The 12,726-nt window shown below is 41.7% G+C and overlaps 1 protein-coding gene across 4 annotated transcripts in view; it reads left to right on the forward strand.

Annotated features, from left to right (window-relative positions):
• Window positions 1–12,726, forward strand: part of PPP4R4 (protein phosphatase 4 regulatory subunit 4) — a 160,417-nt gene that overhangs the window by 6,662 nt on the left and 141,029 nt on the right. For all 4 annotated transcript variants that reach the window (XM_061613257.1, XM_061613253.1, XM_061613254.1 and 1 more), the window contains exon 2: window positions 23–96. Coding sequence is in view for 3 of the 4 variants with exons in the window: in XM_061613253.1 (XP_061469237.1) it covers window positions 23–96 (74 nt within the window). In the remaining variant the exon portion in view is untranslated. The remainder of the gene's footprint in view (window positions 1–22; window positions 97–12,726) is intronic.

Raw genomic sequence — 12,726 nt, forward strand, 5'->3', positions numbered from 1 at the left:
TTAATTGTTTCCCACTTGACAGACCCCAGAAGAAATAGAGAGACTGACAGTTGATGAAGAACTCAATGATATTGAAAGGGCTGTATATCTACTCAGGTATTTCTTCGTATAATGTGGTATAGGTTTTATTTTATATTACTTTTTATTTATTATTCCATCTCCATGCTTCCTGTGTGTGTTAGTTTATTTTTGGGTTGGAATGACACCATAGAAGATTCAAATGTGTGCATCAAACATGCCTATAGTAGCATGATAAAAGGATGGTCTTCTTGTGCAAGGACAGATGCCTGGCTACTTTCTATCAACTTGGCTACTTTCTGCTATGGTTCTCTCCTCTAATGAGTTGGCATGCAATTTTTTCTTTTTGAGGGTCACCAAACTGAATGGTAGTATCAATAAAGCTTAACATTGACTGACTTAATAGTACAACTTAATATTTTAAAAGATTAGTTTTGTGGGGCCTGAGAAATGCAGATAATATTGACACAAATATATCTGGTTCCCTCCCCCATCGCATTTGCTTGAAGTGCTTACTTAACGGCCTTGAACATTAATTATCCCAAACTTTGGTTTCTTTTGACTTTCACGCAGATGTCATCTTTAAAGGAGGTGCTGTGCTGAAAGATTTTAATTTAAACTTGCATTTTTATACAATGCCCACTAATTGAAGTGTCAGCTGCAAGCTTCATTTCAGTTTGATCAGATATTTTTAGAGCACTTTAGAGCCACATTTGTCTTGTTCTTTAAAATGTCCTCTGCTAATATCATCTGTTTTGTTGTCACTCTTCAAGCCAGCATTTTTATCAGCCAATTATGCTTTTGGTAACACCTCCTGTCTAGTAATAGCCATCACCATGCCATGCTTTTTTTTTTTTGTTTAGTTGTATCTTCACCCAAGTGTTATTTGTAGGTAATTTTTGATAGGATTTACCATGTCCTTTTTAAAAAAAACATGTTCCTGGTATTATGCTGTGCATTCAGATATTGAATATCCATACATTCCGAATGACCTCTATGTTGTTTGGATGCATAAAATAATTCTGTACATGGCTGTTGCCTCCTTCCCCTGCAAGCTTTTAGTCTAGTCCATAAATCAGCATTGTCACCTGGTCACCTTAGATAAAAAGGAATTGTATTCAGGTAAGTGAGTAGGCTGGTAGAGGAGGGATGGAACACACCATTCCTCCTGTCGTCCCCTCTGGACAGGCTACTAACCTTTTAGGAGACTAGTAACTTTTTGGTGCCTGTTTTAAAAAGCTGTGGTAAATAATAAAAAGTTGCTGCATTTGTCTTGCTCCATAGTTTTTCTTTCAAAATGGAAGCCACATCTCATGGGTACACTTCCTTTGGCAGCCATAAGGAATTGACCCACACACAGTCTATATCTGTGTGTTGTGATTGGGTGAGCAACACAGACTGAAACTGTGTTTGTTCACCAATCGTAGTAGAGGCCATTCTGGTCCAGTCATTAGTGATTGTCTGCCTACCCTTTTCTTAGTGTTTAGACAATCTGAAGATGTAATGCAGGTTTCTGCTACTTTTTGTCTCTCAGAAATAAAGCAGGTGGCTACCTGTCTAAGATGGAGAGAAATTACTGGAGTTGCATTAGACTTGTGTAGACCTCACATTTTTTTTAGTCATAAAAAGTCTCGTGACAAGATTTGATAATTGCTGATATAAAGAATCACTGTCGTTTATCTTAACAGCTCTTAGCCGTTTCTTTTCTTGGCTTCGTAACTGGTTTTGTATTCTTCTTGACTTTTTTATTTCCTTCTGCTCTGCCATACAGTGGCCCACTTCACATGTTATGATTGATCATAGTTAATGGTTTACCATGAATGCCCCAAGTTGAGCTGTTTTCCCCCTCTCTGTTCATGTGAAGGAGAAACAAAACTATGATCCCTAGCTTAGTGTTATATCTACATCAATTTTGCTCCAACAAACAGTGATCCCTGTTTTGGATGTAACACTAAGCCATGCATCACGGCTTGTTTCCTCTTGGCGTAAACTGGGAGAAGTGGGGTGGAGCAAAGTAGGAGCAATTTGCTCATGCAAATGAGAATTAGGTTGTTTGGTGCAGAGAACATCTGTCTAACTGTAGTCCCATATATTGATAGAAAGTTCATTCAACTGTTCCTTTACTCTGATTGAGGTATAGATGTTTGATTTTTCATTGTTTTCCTCTTGAGACATATAGTGAAATAACTGTATTGTTGAGCATCCCCAGAAACTATGGGTTGTGTTCAAGTAAGTTCTACTCAGAGCAGACCCATTGAAATTAATGTACCTGTTAGGAATGTCTATTAATTTCAATGGGTCTGCTGTGAGTAGAACTTGTTTGGATACAACCCTCTCAGTGTAGCATTAGTAGCCTTCTGTTCTTATCTTTTGGATAGTATAATGGTTCCTCAATGCATTGGTCATTTCTTCTCCCTGTCAGTGATGTCAATCTTGCCTACCAGTTTTTTCATATTTATTCCATGGCATGTAGAATCCATCTCCTCCTTCCCTTGTAAACTTTCCAAATCATACTTTTCTGTAACATCTGGAGCAAAGCAGAGATAACTTTGTAGGGAAAGGCTGTAACTCAGTAGTAGAATATTTGCTTTGCATGCAGAAGGTCCTAGGTTCAATCCCTGGTGTCTCTAGGTAGGGCTGAGAGTGACTCTTCCAGTATTGTTAACTGGAAGCCAGAGGGACCAGTGGTCTGACTTAGTATAAGGCAGTTATGTTCCTAACTAAACTGAGTACAGTCAGGCAAAATCTAATCCCATATAATTTTTAAAAACATACATGTGCCAGCATGTCCTCTTCTAAATTTCTTCCACCATGGAAATACTTACGCAGTTTTTCACACAAATGAAGAATTTTACACCCTTGTGTAAACCTGCCTTGTTTGGAAATTTTATCTCCAAACTGTGCTAGTGTACATTCCATTTCAACATTCTGTAAAACTGAATAAGCTATCTGGATTGTAGAGGAAAATATGGTGAAGGTAATATTTTACTTGTCAGGATGTGGCCTAGATCATATAGAAGTGATAAGGTTATTTGACTTGATTGGTCAAACCATGGATCTTTATATTACTCTGTTTTTCATGTTTTGTACCAGAGAGATAGGAACAGTGTTGGAATTTCAATTATCTGTTCATTCCAGTGTCCCATCTCTGGCAAAGGCAAGATGGCAGCATTTTAACAGCTTTAGGAGAATCTGTTCCTTGGTACCCATTTCTAACCTTCATTAATTGTTGTAGCTCTTTACCAGTTTTCCCCATATACTGAACTTATTTCTTGTCACGTGACATCTTGAGCACCAGCATCTGTTAAACAACTCATTCAGAAGGAATTTACTTTTCCAAGGTGACTGGCTAATTACAAAACGGGGTTATACTCAACGATGGGTGAAACACATATTTCTGAATACTTCAAATAAAAAATACAAAGTACTCCATTAAACTATTTCAAATAGGAGCAAAAACACTTTAACTGAGAATTTCCAGTTTCTTGCCAGCATTTTCCTTACTGCTGCTAAAAGATTACTACAATACTTTTTGCCTTTTTTCTTTAACCAATTAAAAATTCTTATGTATATTCCAAATGGTTCTCACATACACTATCTCTGTAATCCTTTCAGTAACCCTGTGGGGGTAGATCAGTATTATTATCTCCATACTGTAGATCATGGGGACTGAAGCTGAGAGAATATTGCCAACTGTGAAATCTGGGGTGAGATCTGAATGTGGAACTTTTTGCTTCACTCAGTAGTCACTGTGCTCTAGGTGTGCTATACTACATTTTAGGTTTTATTATCTGTCTCTGAAGAACAGTTCTACTTGCAACTGGTACTCTTCCACCCCCCATCCAATCCTTATGACTACTAAGGTTATAATCATATGAGCATGTAGTACAGTAACATTTTTCAGTTTAGACGTTCTTATAAGGGAAAGTACACAGACTGGGAGATTTTCTTTGATTTGACTTTCATTTCTTTTGCTTTGTTATCAGCAGTCTGTTCCATATGAATTTTGAAAACCCATGTTAGCCTCTCAGACCTCTTAATTGGAATATATGCTCTAATAAATCTTGCCTTTTCGGGCTTAGTTTCTGAATTGGGAGAGCGTCAGAAGATTTCTTTTTTATGTTCATTGCATATTTTTTTGCATTCTCCCTCCACCCTAATGGATTATGCCTCCTGGGTCATTATGTATTCTTAAAGATGAGGGGGGGAAACTGTTTACTGCTCATTGTTTCCTTTACTCTTGTGAGGAGTCATTAGAGGTGCCTTCAAGGTAACAAAGGAGAATCTAAAGTGGATATTTATCTAGTCATACATTTATTGTCCAAGATCATGCTGTGAATATCACACATCAAATAGGCCAAATATATAAGCAGGATAACCAAATTTCGTCTCTTAGTCCTTGTAATGACAAAGGATCTTGGCACTTTGAGCTTTTTAGTTTGAAAAGGAAATGTGATCACCTGAAGGAAGGGGGAGGGAGATAAATGGCAAGAGAAGCCTTGCTACTCTTTCACAAGGATAGCTTTCATGGATGGTTGTGTATAACAGCATTTCTACGACAATTAAAACTGGAAAAAAATTGCATAAAAGGGAGAAGATCCAAGAAGATATCAATGGAAAACAGTGGCTAAACCTTCCTGACAGCCAGCCTAGTAGCTTCAAAGTAACTTAAAGTGGACAAAGGGTACATTTCCTCTTTAAGAGGAGGCATCCAGACGTGTGTGGTCCTGATGCTGAACCAAATGTGTTGAATGTAGAAGCATTTGTAGATATGCCTTAGTATATGGCAAGTTTACAACACCTATGGAAGTTTACAACTCTGGCTATTGAGCTGCCAATACCTTATGCATGTTGGGTCCCCTTCTCTCCTATTCTGCTAGATCCTAAAGGCACAGTGGGTGTGGGGCAGCCTTACATTTTCTCTGATGTGAGATCATCAGAGAAAATGAGGTGGGCCAGTGTAAGGGAAGAGATATTCTATGTTTGTTGTAATTGTAACTTTTTACACTGAAGATAAATTAATTATTGCTTCGGAACAAATACACTTGAACCAGAGAAGGGGGAGGAGAAAGTGGAGAACTCGTATGTATGCCACGTACAGAACACTGAAAGTACTAGTTATGTTGTCATGCAGGCATGAAGATGAAATAGTTGGCTTTAGGAGGAAGAGCAGAGAAGATTTTGCTATTATTGATGTAGCTGAGCTTTTGGATCAGGAAGTGTTGCACTGATATCAAGAAATGGATGAGTCACTGGCTTAGTGTTGCTTGTCCTGAAATTCCACTGATCATTGTAAACATTAAAATCCTTCCTGTCATTTTCATTGTATCTGTTTCAAGATAAGGGGATGCAGAGTAATGTTGCTACTTCTTCCCAGTTTAAGCGGTGTTTAGATTATGTGTGTATACACAAACATGCACACATGGGCTTTACAACAAAATGTTGCAGTATGGAGTGCAGTTCAAGATTGCAGCCAGCCAGCATTTTTAGGATACTTCATTCCATTCTCCCTCCTGCCTGGATTTCTGACCTCACCCATAAAAGACTTTCAAATACTCTGTAGCTATTGAACATGCTCAGTCCTTTCTAGGCTGTTTTGGGTCCTCCCTTCCCTGCCCCCCAGTACCCCCAAACCTGTTGCTACCCCCATCCTGTGCATGAATGTTGCCATTTTAGCTACATAAGGACTAATACTTGGAGAACATTGTTTTAGTGTTTGATGCATATGCATATGTGTTTTGGACCAAGAGAAAAAATATCAAGTAGGGGAAATGATACATGGATGGATAAGAACAAACATTTTTTCTGAATGTTGAATAGTTTTTATATAGGGCTATTCTTATGTCCCTTTATTTGCGATTCCCAGGTTGAAATGTAATAACTGTTTGAGCAGCACATTAAATACCCTTTTAATGTCACCTTAACTCCCTTGTAATGTGCTTTTAAAAAAAATTATGTATCATTTAACATGTCTCTACTACTGATTAGATTATAATTTTGTTTTGGGGGCATATAATGTAAATTAATAGTTTTTATGGCATCATGATGGTTGGAGCAACACATCCTCATTCTCCCAATATTTCTAAATTTTAAAATGCTGGAGGCTAGCAGTGAATCATAGGAGCAGCAGAACCCCGCTAGTACTTTGTGTTGCTATATATCATTGGTCTGATCCAGCAAGAGTATTATATTTTCTTTTTTCATATATTTTAAGTGTACATTTCAGCTCTTGGGCATTCTTTAGTGCTCATCAACTGTTATACTGTAGATGTTTTTATATTGTCGGTTTTTTTTCCAGCTGTGAAAGGACATTAATTTCTCTTATTGGAAGTTTTACCAGCTGAGTTCTGTCCCTGTGTGTGTAATCAAGACACGTATAAAGAAATAAAACACAGCAATCTTAATTTTGGAAAATGGTGGATTACAATAAAGTGCAGTAAAATTGACAGTAAAGTCAGTAGATAAAACCATCTTGTTGGAATCAGAATTTTGGTATAGGAAAGCCCTGATCCAGAGAAAATTAGTTGTAGCTAAAGTCCTGTTGAAATCAAGGAGATTTTGGTAGTATCTAACTTAAGTCCTACTGATCTTAAGATGACTTAGGCAAGGCTAAAATCTTCTGGATCTCCTCTAGGGTATGTATGTTTTATGTAAAAGGATCAATCAGATATGGCAATATATTTGCTTCATTAAGTATGTTGATCTAAACAAAACCTTTCCAGTGGTTTCAATGAAATTTGGGGCTGCCCTTTGTCCTATTGTTAAGTAAATAACCACTTCATCACCTTGTTTCTTTACTGTTTAATATGGATAATGTGTAGCACTTTTTATAAAGCTAAGTATGAATCAGCTGTGGCAAGAAAGCCAAGTCACCTTAAATGATTCATTTTTGCTGTAAGAAAGCTCTGTCTGATCTATGGCTAACATCTAATAAAAAAGAAAACATTTCAGCTCAGCTTGATATAGTGTAGCAGTTACTTCCGAGAACTTGATCATGAGTAATAGAGACTGCTCAAAACACTGAGATAGTGAGGTGTGTGTGTGTGTAGAATCCAAAACATAAAGAGTGATTCCCATAATTTAGCTAAGGTCCAGAAAAGTTGCAACTTGGAGAATGAACAAGATAAGACAGTAAAGTTGTGCTGTCGGTCTTTTGAAAAGAGGTTGGGGTATGGTGTTTTTTGAGTTTTGAGTTATGTATTATGCCTTTTTCAGAAGACAGTAAAAGTTATAAACTATTTAAAAAAGAAAAGAGAATGAGCATATAGACAGACATGAAATAGCTAATATTTGAAACAGACTCAAAATATGTAGTAACTTGAACATCTGCATTGGAGGAGGGCGTGGAACAGGTCTGAGGGAGGGATATTGCCTAGGTAGAGGGGTGAACTTGAGGCTTGGAAAAGAGGTGTGGCCTGGGGAGTTTCCTGAGGGCTAGATAGAGAGGCCTGGAGGGCCACATTGAGTTCCTGATCCTGAGGTTCCCTACCCCTATTTCTGAAAATTCTTTAAGCGCTTGGCACTAATTTGTATTCCTATAAAATTAACTTTTGTGTCATTTACATAAACGTTTTCATTGTTGAAGATTTACTTGACCAAATTGCCAGGCTAAAATGTGGATTATGTGAATCTGTGTGAAGTTTGGCATGCAGTGAAGTACTATGTGATTGTTTTCACCATGGTGCCTATTTCCTTTAACCCACATTAAATGGAATAACAGCTCAATCCATGTTAGGCAGCTTTTGTATTAATTTATGTTAACAGAGAACATGGTGAAGTTATCACAGGGCAGCTTCATCTGCTGCTAAAATCTACTTAGATCTACTCAGTCCGTATTCCCAAGATGCCAAATAAGTGCTCATCTACTTTGTGTCTTTTCAGAATTCTCCTGTACCTAAGGATGATGTGAGGAAAGTAAAAAGTTGATGAAACAGTTGCAAGTTTGTTGTACAGTAGGGCCCCACTTTGCGGCGGTTCGCTAATGCAGCAGTCTCAATTAGACGCAATTAAACTAAAGCCCCACTCATACGGCACTTGCTCCGCTTTCATGGTGGTTTTCAGGCATTGCACGCCATTCTATTCAATGAGTTCCGCTTTTCGGCGGTTTTTGCTTTTCAGCGGGGGTCCGGAACGTAACCTGCCGTATGAGTGGGGCCCTATTGTGTATTGGTTCACACAATTACATCACAATCTATGTATGCTCTTAGATCAGTTTGTTGGATATCAAACAGTTCCTTAAAATTATTCTCTACAAGTGGCATGAAATGTGCAAATTTGTGGATTGCACACTTACCTGAAATTTGACACCCACAACAGTGATTTATACATATGTTTGACTGTCCTATACAAATGGCTGAATCACCATTTCCCCCCCTAGCAGTATAAACAAAAGCATTCAGGCCAAGCAATTTGAGATACATAAGGTACATCGTTAAAAAATTCACTGCCCTATATGGAGCTTTCCCTCCTTTGAAGGGCAGATAGATCTTTAATGGAGGGGTCAGGTTTGCATGTGCAGAACTGCTGCCTTCATGCAGGAGCTCCATATATGTCTGAAAATGCTCAGATTAGTATGCATTGAGTGCAGTTGTAACTGGTTGTTAGCCTCTAGTCCCTGTGTCATTCCCTCTTTCAACTCAGAGTAGCATGCATCTTGGGAACGTGATAATTTAAAATGTTCCATTTTGTCAGAAGGCAATATTATGACTGAATGGTGTTTGCCCAATTTACTTAGCGAGCAGAGAGCTGGGGGAAACTGTATTACTTGAAGGGCTGTTGGGTTGTCCTGGTTGCAATCTTAAATGTGCTCTTTAGGGAGTGTTGCATAAGAGTGTTGGACTATGAACTGAGAGACCAGGATTCGAATCCCCACACAGCCATGAAGCTCACTGGGTGACCTTGGGCCAGTCACTGCCTCTGAGCCTCAGAGGCAAGCAATGGTAAACCACCTCTGAAAACCGCTTACCATGAAAACCCTATTCATAGGGTCGCCATAAGTCGGGATCGACTTGAAGGCAGTCCATTTCCATTTTAGGGAGTAAGTCCCATTGAAGCAAGTGAAATCTCAATGCTTTGAATTGTGCTGTTGTTTACCAAAGAGGAGTGGTTAATTTCATTTCCATGGTCTTATCTATGGGGGAGAAAGAGGGCTAACAATAGCTTGGGTGAGCTATTTATTTATTATTTGATTTATATCTCGCCCTTCCTCCCAGCAGGAGCCCAGGGCAGCAAACAGAGGTGCTAAAAACACTTTAAAACATCATAAAAACAGACCTTAAAATACATTAAAACAAAACATTAAAAACATTTTTTTAAAAAAAGCTTTAAAACATCTTTAAAAAAGGGTTAAAACATTATTAAAAAAACATATTAACAAGCAATTCTAACACAGACGCAGACTGGGATAGGTCTCAACTTAAAAGTCTTGTTGAAAGAGAGAAGTCTTCAAAAGGTGCCGAAAAGATAGCAGAGATGGCGCCTGCCTAATATTCAAAGGGAGGGAATTCCACAGGGTAGGTGCTGCCACACTAAAGGTCCATTTCCTATATTGTGCAGAACAAACCTCCTGATAAGATGGTATCTGCAGGAGGCCCTCACCTGCGGAGCGCAGTGATCAACTGGGTATATAAGTGGTAAGATGGTCTTTCAGGTATCCTGGTCCACTTGGCCTGTTAGCAAATGGGCAGCCAGTGCAATTCTTTCAGCAGCGGGGTGACATGTGGGCAATACCCTGCCCCAGTGAGCAGTCTCGCTGCTACATTTTGCACCAGCTGCAGCTTCTGGACCAACCTCAAGGCCAGCCCCACATAGAGTGCATTACAGTAATCCAGCCTGGATGTTACCAGTGCATAGACAACAGTGGTCAGGCTATCCGGGTCCAGAAACGGCAGCACCTGTCTTACCAGCCGAAGCTGGTAAAAGGCACTCCTAGCCACAGAGGTCACCTGGCCTCTAGCGACAAAGATAGATCCAGGAGCACCCTACAGACCTGCTCTTTCAGAGGGAGTACAACCCCATCCAAAGCAGGCAACTGACCAATTATCCAAACTTGGGAACCACCAACCCACAGTGCCTTCGTCTTGCTAGGATTCAGACTCAGTTTATTGGCCCTCATCGAGCCCACCACTGAGTCCAGACAGCAGTCCAGGGCTTGCACAGCCTCTCCCGATTCAGATGTTATGGAGAAATAGAGCTGGGTATCATCAGCATACTGCTGACACCTCGCCCCAAATCGCCTGATGACTGCTCCCAAGGGCTTCATATAGATGTTAAGCAGCATAGGGGACAAGATGGTACCCTGCGGCACCCCAGAGCACAACTGGCAGGAGGCCGAAAGACAGTCACCCAATCCTATTCTCTGAGAGCAACCCTGGAGATAGGATCGGAACCACTGTAAAACAGTGCCTCCAGTACCCAGCTCACCAAGTCGGCCCAGAAGGATACCGTGGTCAATGGTATCAAAAACCGCTGAGAGATCAAGTAAGAATAACAGGGTCACACTCTCCCTGTCCTCCTGATAAAGGTCATCCATCACGGCAACCAAGGCTGATTCAGTCCCATAACCAGGCCTGAACCCAGACTGGGATGGGTCAAGATAATCTGTTTCACCCAAGAGTACTTGCAGATGCTGTGCCACAACCCTCTCAATCATCTTCCCTAAAAAGGGGGTATTTGCAACCGGTCAGTAGTTGTCACAAACCAATGGGTCCAGGGTGGGCTTTTTCAGGAGTTGTTGGATCACCGTCTCTTTCAAGGCGGCTGGAACCACTCCCTCCCGCAATTATGCGTTGACCACACCCTGGATCCACTTGGTCAGACCCCTCGGCAAGCTTTAATAAGCCAAGAAGGGCAAGGGTCGAGAGAACACATTGCTGGCCACATCATCGCAAGCATCTTGTCCACGTCATCAGGCTGCATCAACTGAAACCGTTCCCAAGAAGTTGCAGCAGACGTTGCACTGGACACCTCATTGGGGACTACAGTAGATGTAGAGGGGTCATCAAGACTGCTACAGAGGCAAGCAACTTTACCCTCAAAGTGCCTAGCAAACAATTCACAATGGGCCTCCAAAGGGCTTAAAACTCCATTTCCTGGAGTTGATGTCAACAGACCCCTGACAATATGGAAAAGCTCCACTGGACGGCTACTTGAGGATGTGATTGAGGCAGAGAAGTGGGCCTTCTTCGCCACCCTCACCGCCACACAGTAGGCACGGTTATGATGTTTTACTCATGCCCGATCAGCCCCACAGCACTTCTTTCGCCACTTGCATTCTAGCCGTTGTCCAACCTGTTTCATTGCCATTAGCTCACTGGTGTACCAAGGTGCATGCTGGGCTCCACAATGCCGGAGAAGGTGCTCGGGGGCAATGGTGTCAAGAGCCCGACGCGCCTCGCTATTCCACAGCATGACAAGGGCTTCAACAGGGGTCACCTGCTCTATCTACTGGGAAGTCTCCCAGGGCATCCAGGAATCCTGTGGATTCCATTAGGCTCTGGGGGTGGACCATCTTAATCTGTCCACCGCCCTTGCAGGGAAGGATCGGAGCCATAAGTCTGAACTTCACCAGGAAGTGATCTGACCATGACAATGGGGTGACATCCACCCCCCTATCTCCAGACCACTCCCTCCATCAAGAGCAAAACCAAAGTCGAGGGTGTGCCCTGCCCTATGTGTTGGGCCAGTAACAACTTGAGACGGCCCTATGGTCATCATGGAGACCATGAAGTCCCGAGCCGGAACACTAGAGGCAGCCTCAGCATGGACATTGAAATCACCCAGCACTATCGTTCTGGGCTCCTCCAACACCACAGCCGAGATGGCCTCCACCAGCTCGCTCAGAGAAGCTGCCGGGCAGCAGGGTAGATGATACACCAGCAGCAACCCTAGTTTACTGTCTCATCGGCCCGACACCAGGTGCAGGCCCTCACAGCCAGCTCCAAGAAAGAGTGGTTTCCTTTTGACAGAGATGGAAGTTCTGTAGACCACAGCAACTGCTCCCCCCCTGTCCCTGCAGCCTGTGCTGGTGTTGCACCTAGTATCCAGGTGGGCAAAGTTGGGTCAAATCAACTCCTCCCAGCTCACCCACCCAGGTCTCGGTAATGCACACCAAATCGGCACCTTCATCCACAGTCAAATCATGGATGAGAGTGGTCTTATTGTGTACCGATCTGGCATTAAACAACAACACACACAGGCCAGTGGGCACAGCAGATGAGCAACGAGGAACCCATCCATGAGAGGAGTGGCAGCAAGGAACCAGTTTATCTTACGGAGCGCCTTCAACGCCACCAATTATGCCGCCCGACAAGATCAGCCACTCAAGGCCTTCTCTCAATCCCGCCGACAAAAACAGCTAGATTGGCGGGTACAAGAGAGAGGGCATTCTCAATGGCGGCCCCCACTCTCTGGAACTCCCTCCCACAAGATCTCCGGCACGCCTCTTCCCTAAATGTATTCCGTAAAGCCTTAAAGACCTGGCTTTTTCAGACAGGCCTTTGGGATCTCCGGGGAGGGTTAATTACTGTGACTGAAATGCCTCCTACCCTGTTTTAATATTGTTGCTGCTGTATTGTTCTCATACTGTTTTTATTGTATTATTGTATTTTATCTCATTGTGTTTTAACTGTTTTGTACGTCGCCTAGAGTGGCCTTTGGCCAGATAGGCGACACAGAAATTAAATTTATTATTATTTTATTTATTAGGCG

This window comes from Rhineura floridana, chromosome 2, assembly GCF_030035675.1.
Source record: "Rhineura floridana isolate rRhiFlo1 chromosome 2, rRhiFlo1.hap2, whole genome shotgun sequence".
Classification (NCBI taxonomy): domain Eukaryota; kingdom Metazoa; phylum Chordata; class Lepidosauria; order Squamata; family Rhineuridae; genus Rhineura; species Rhineura floridana.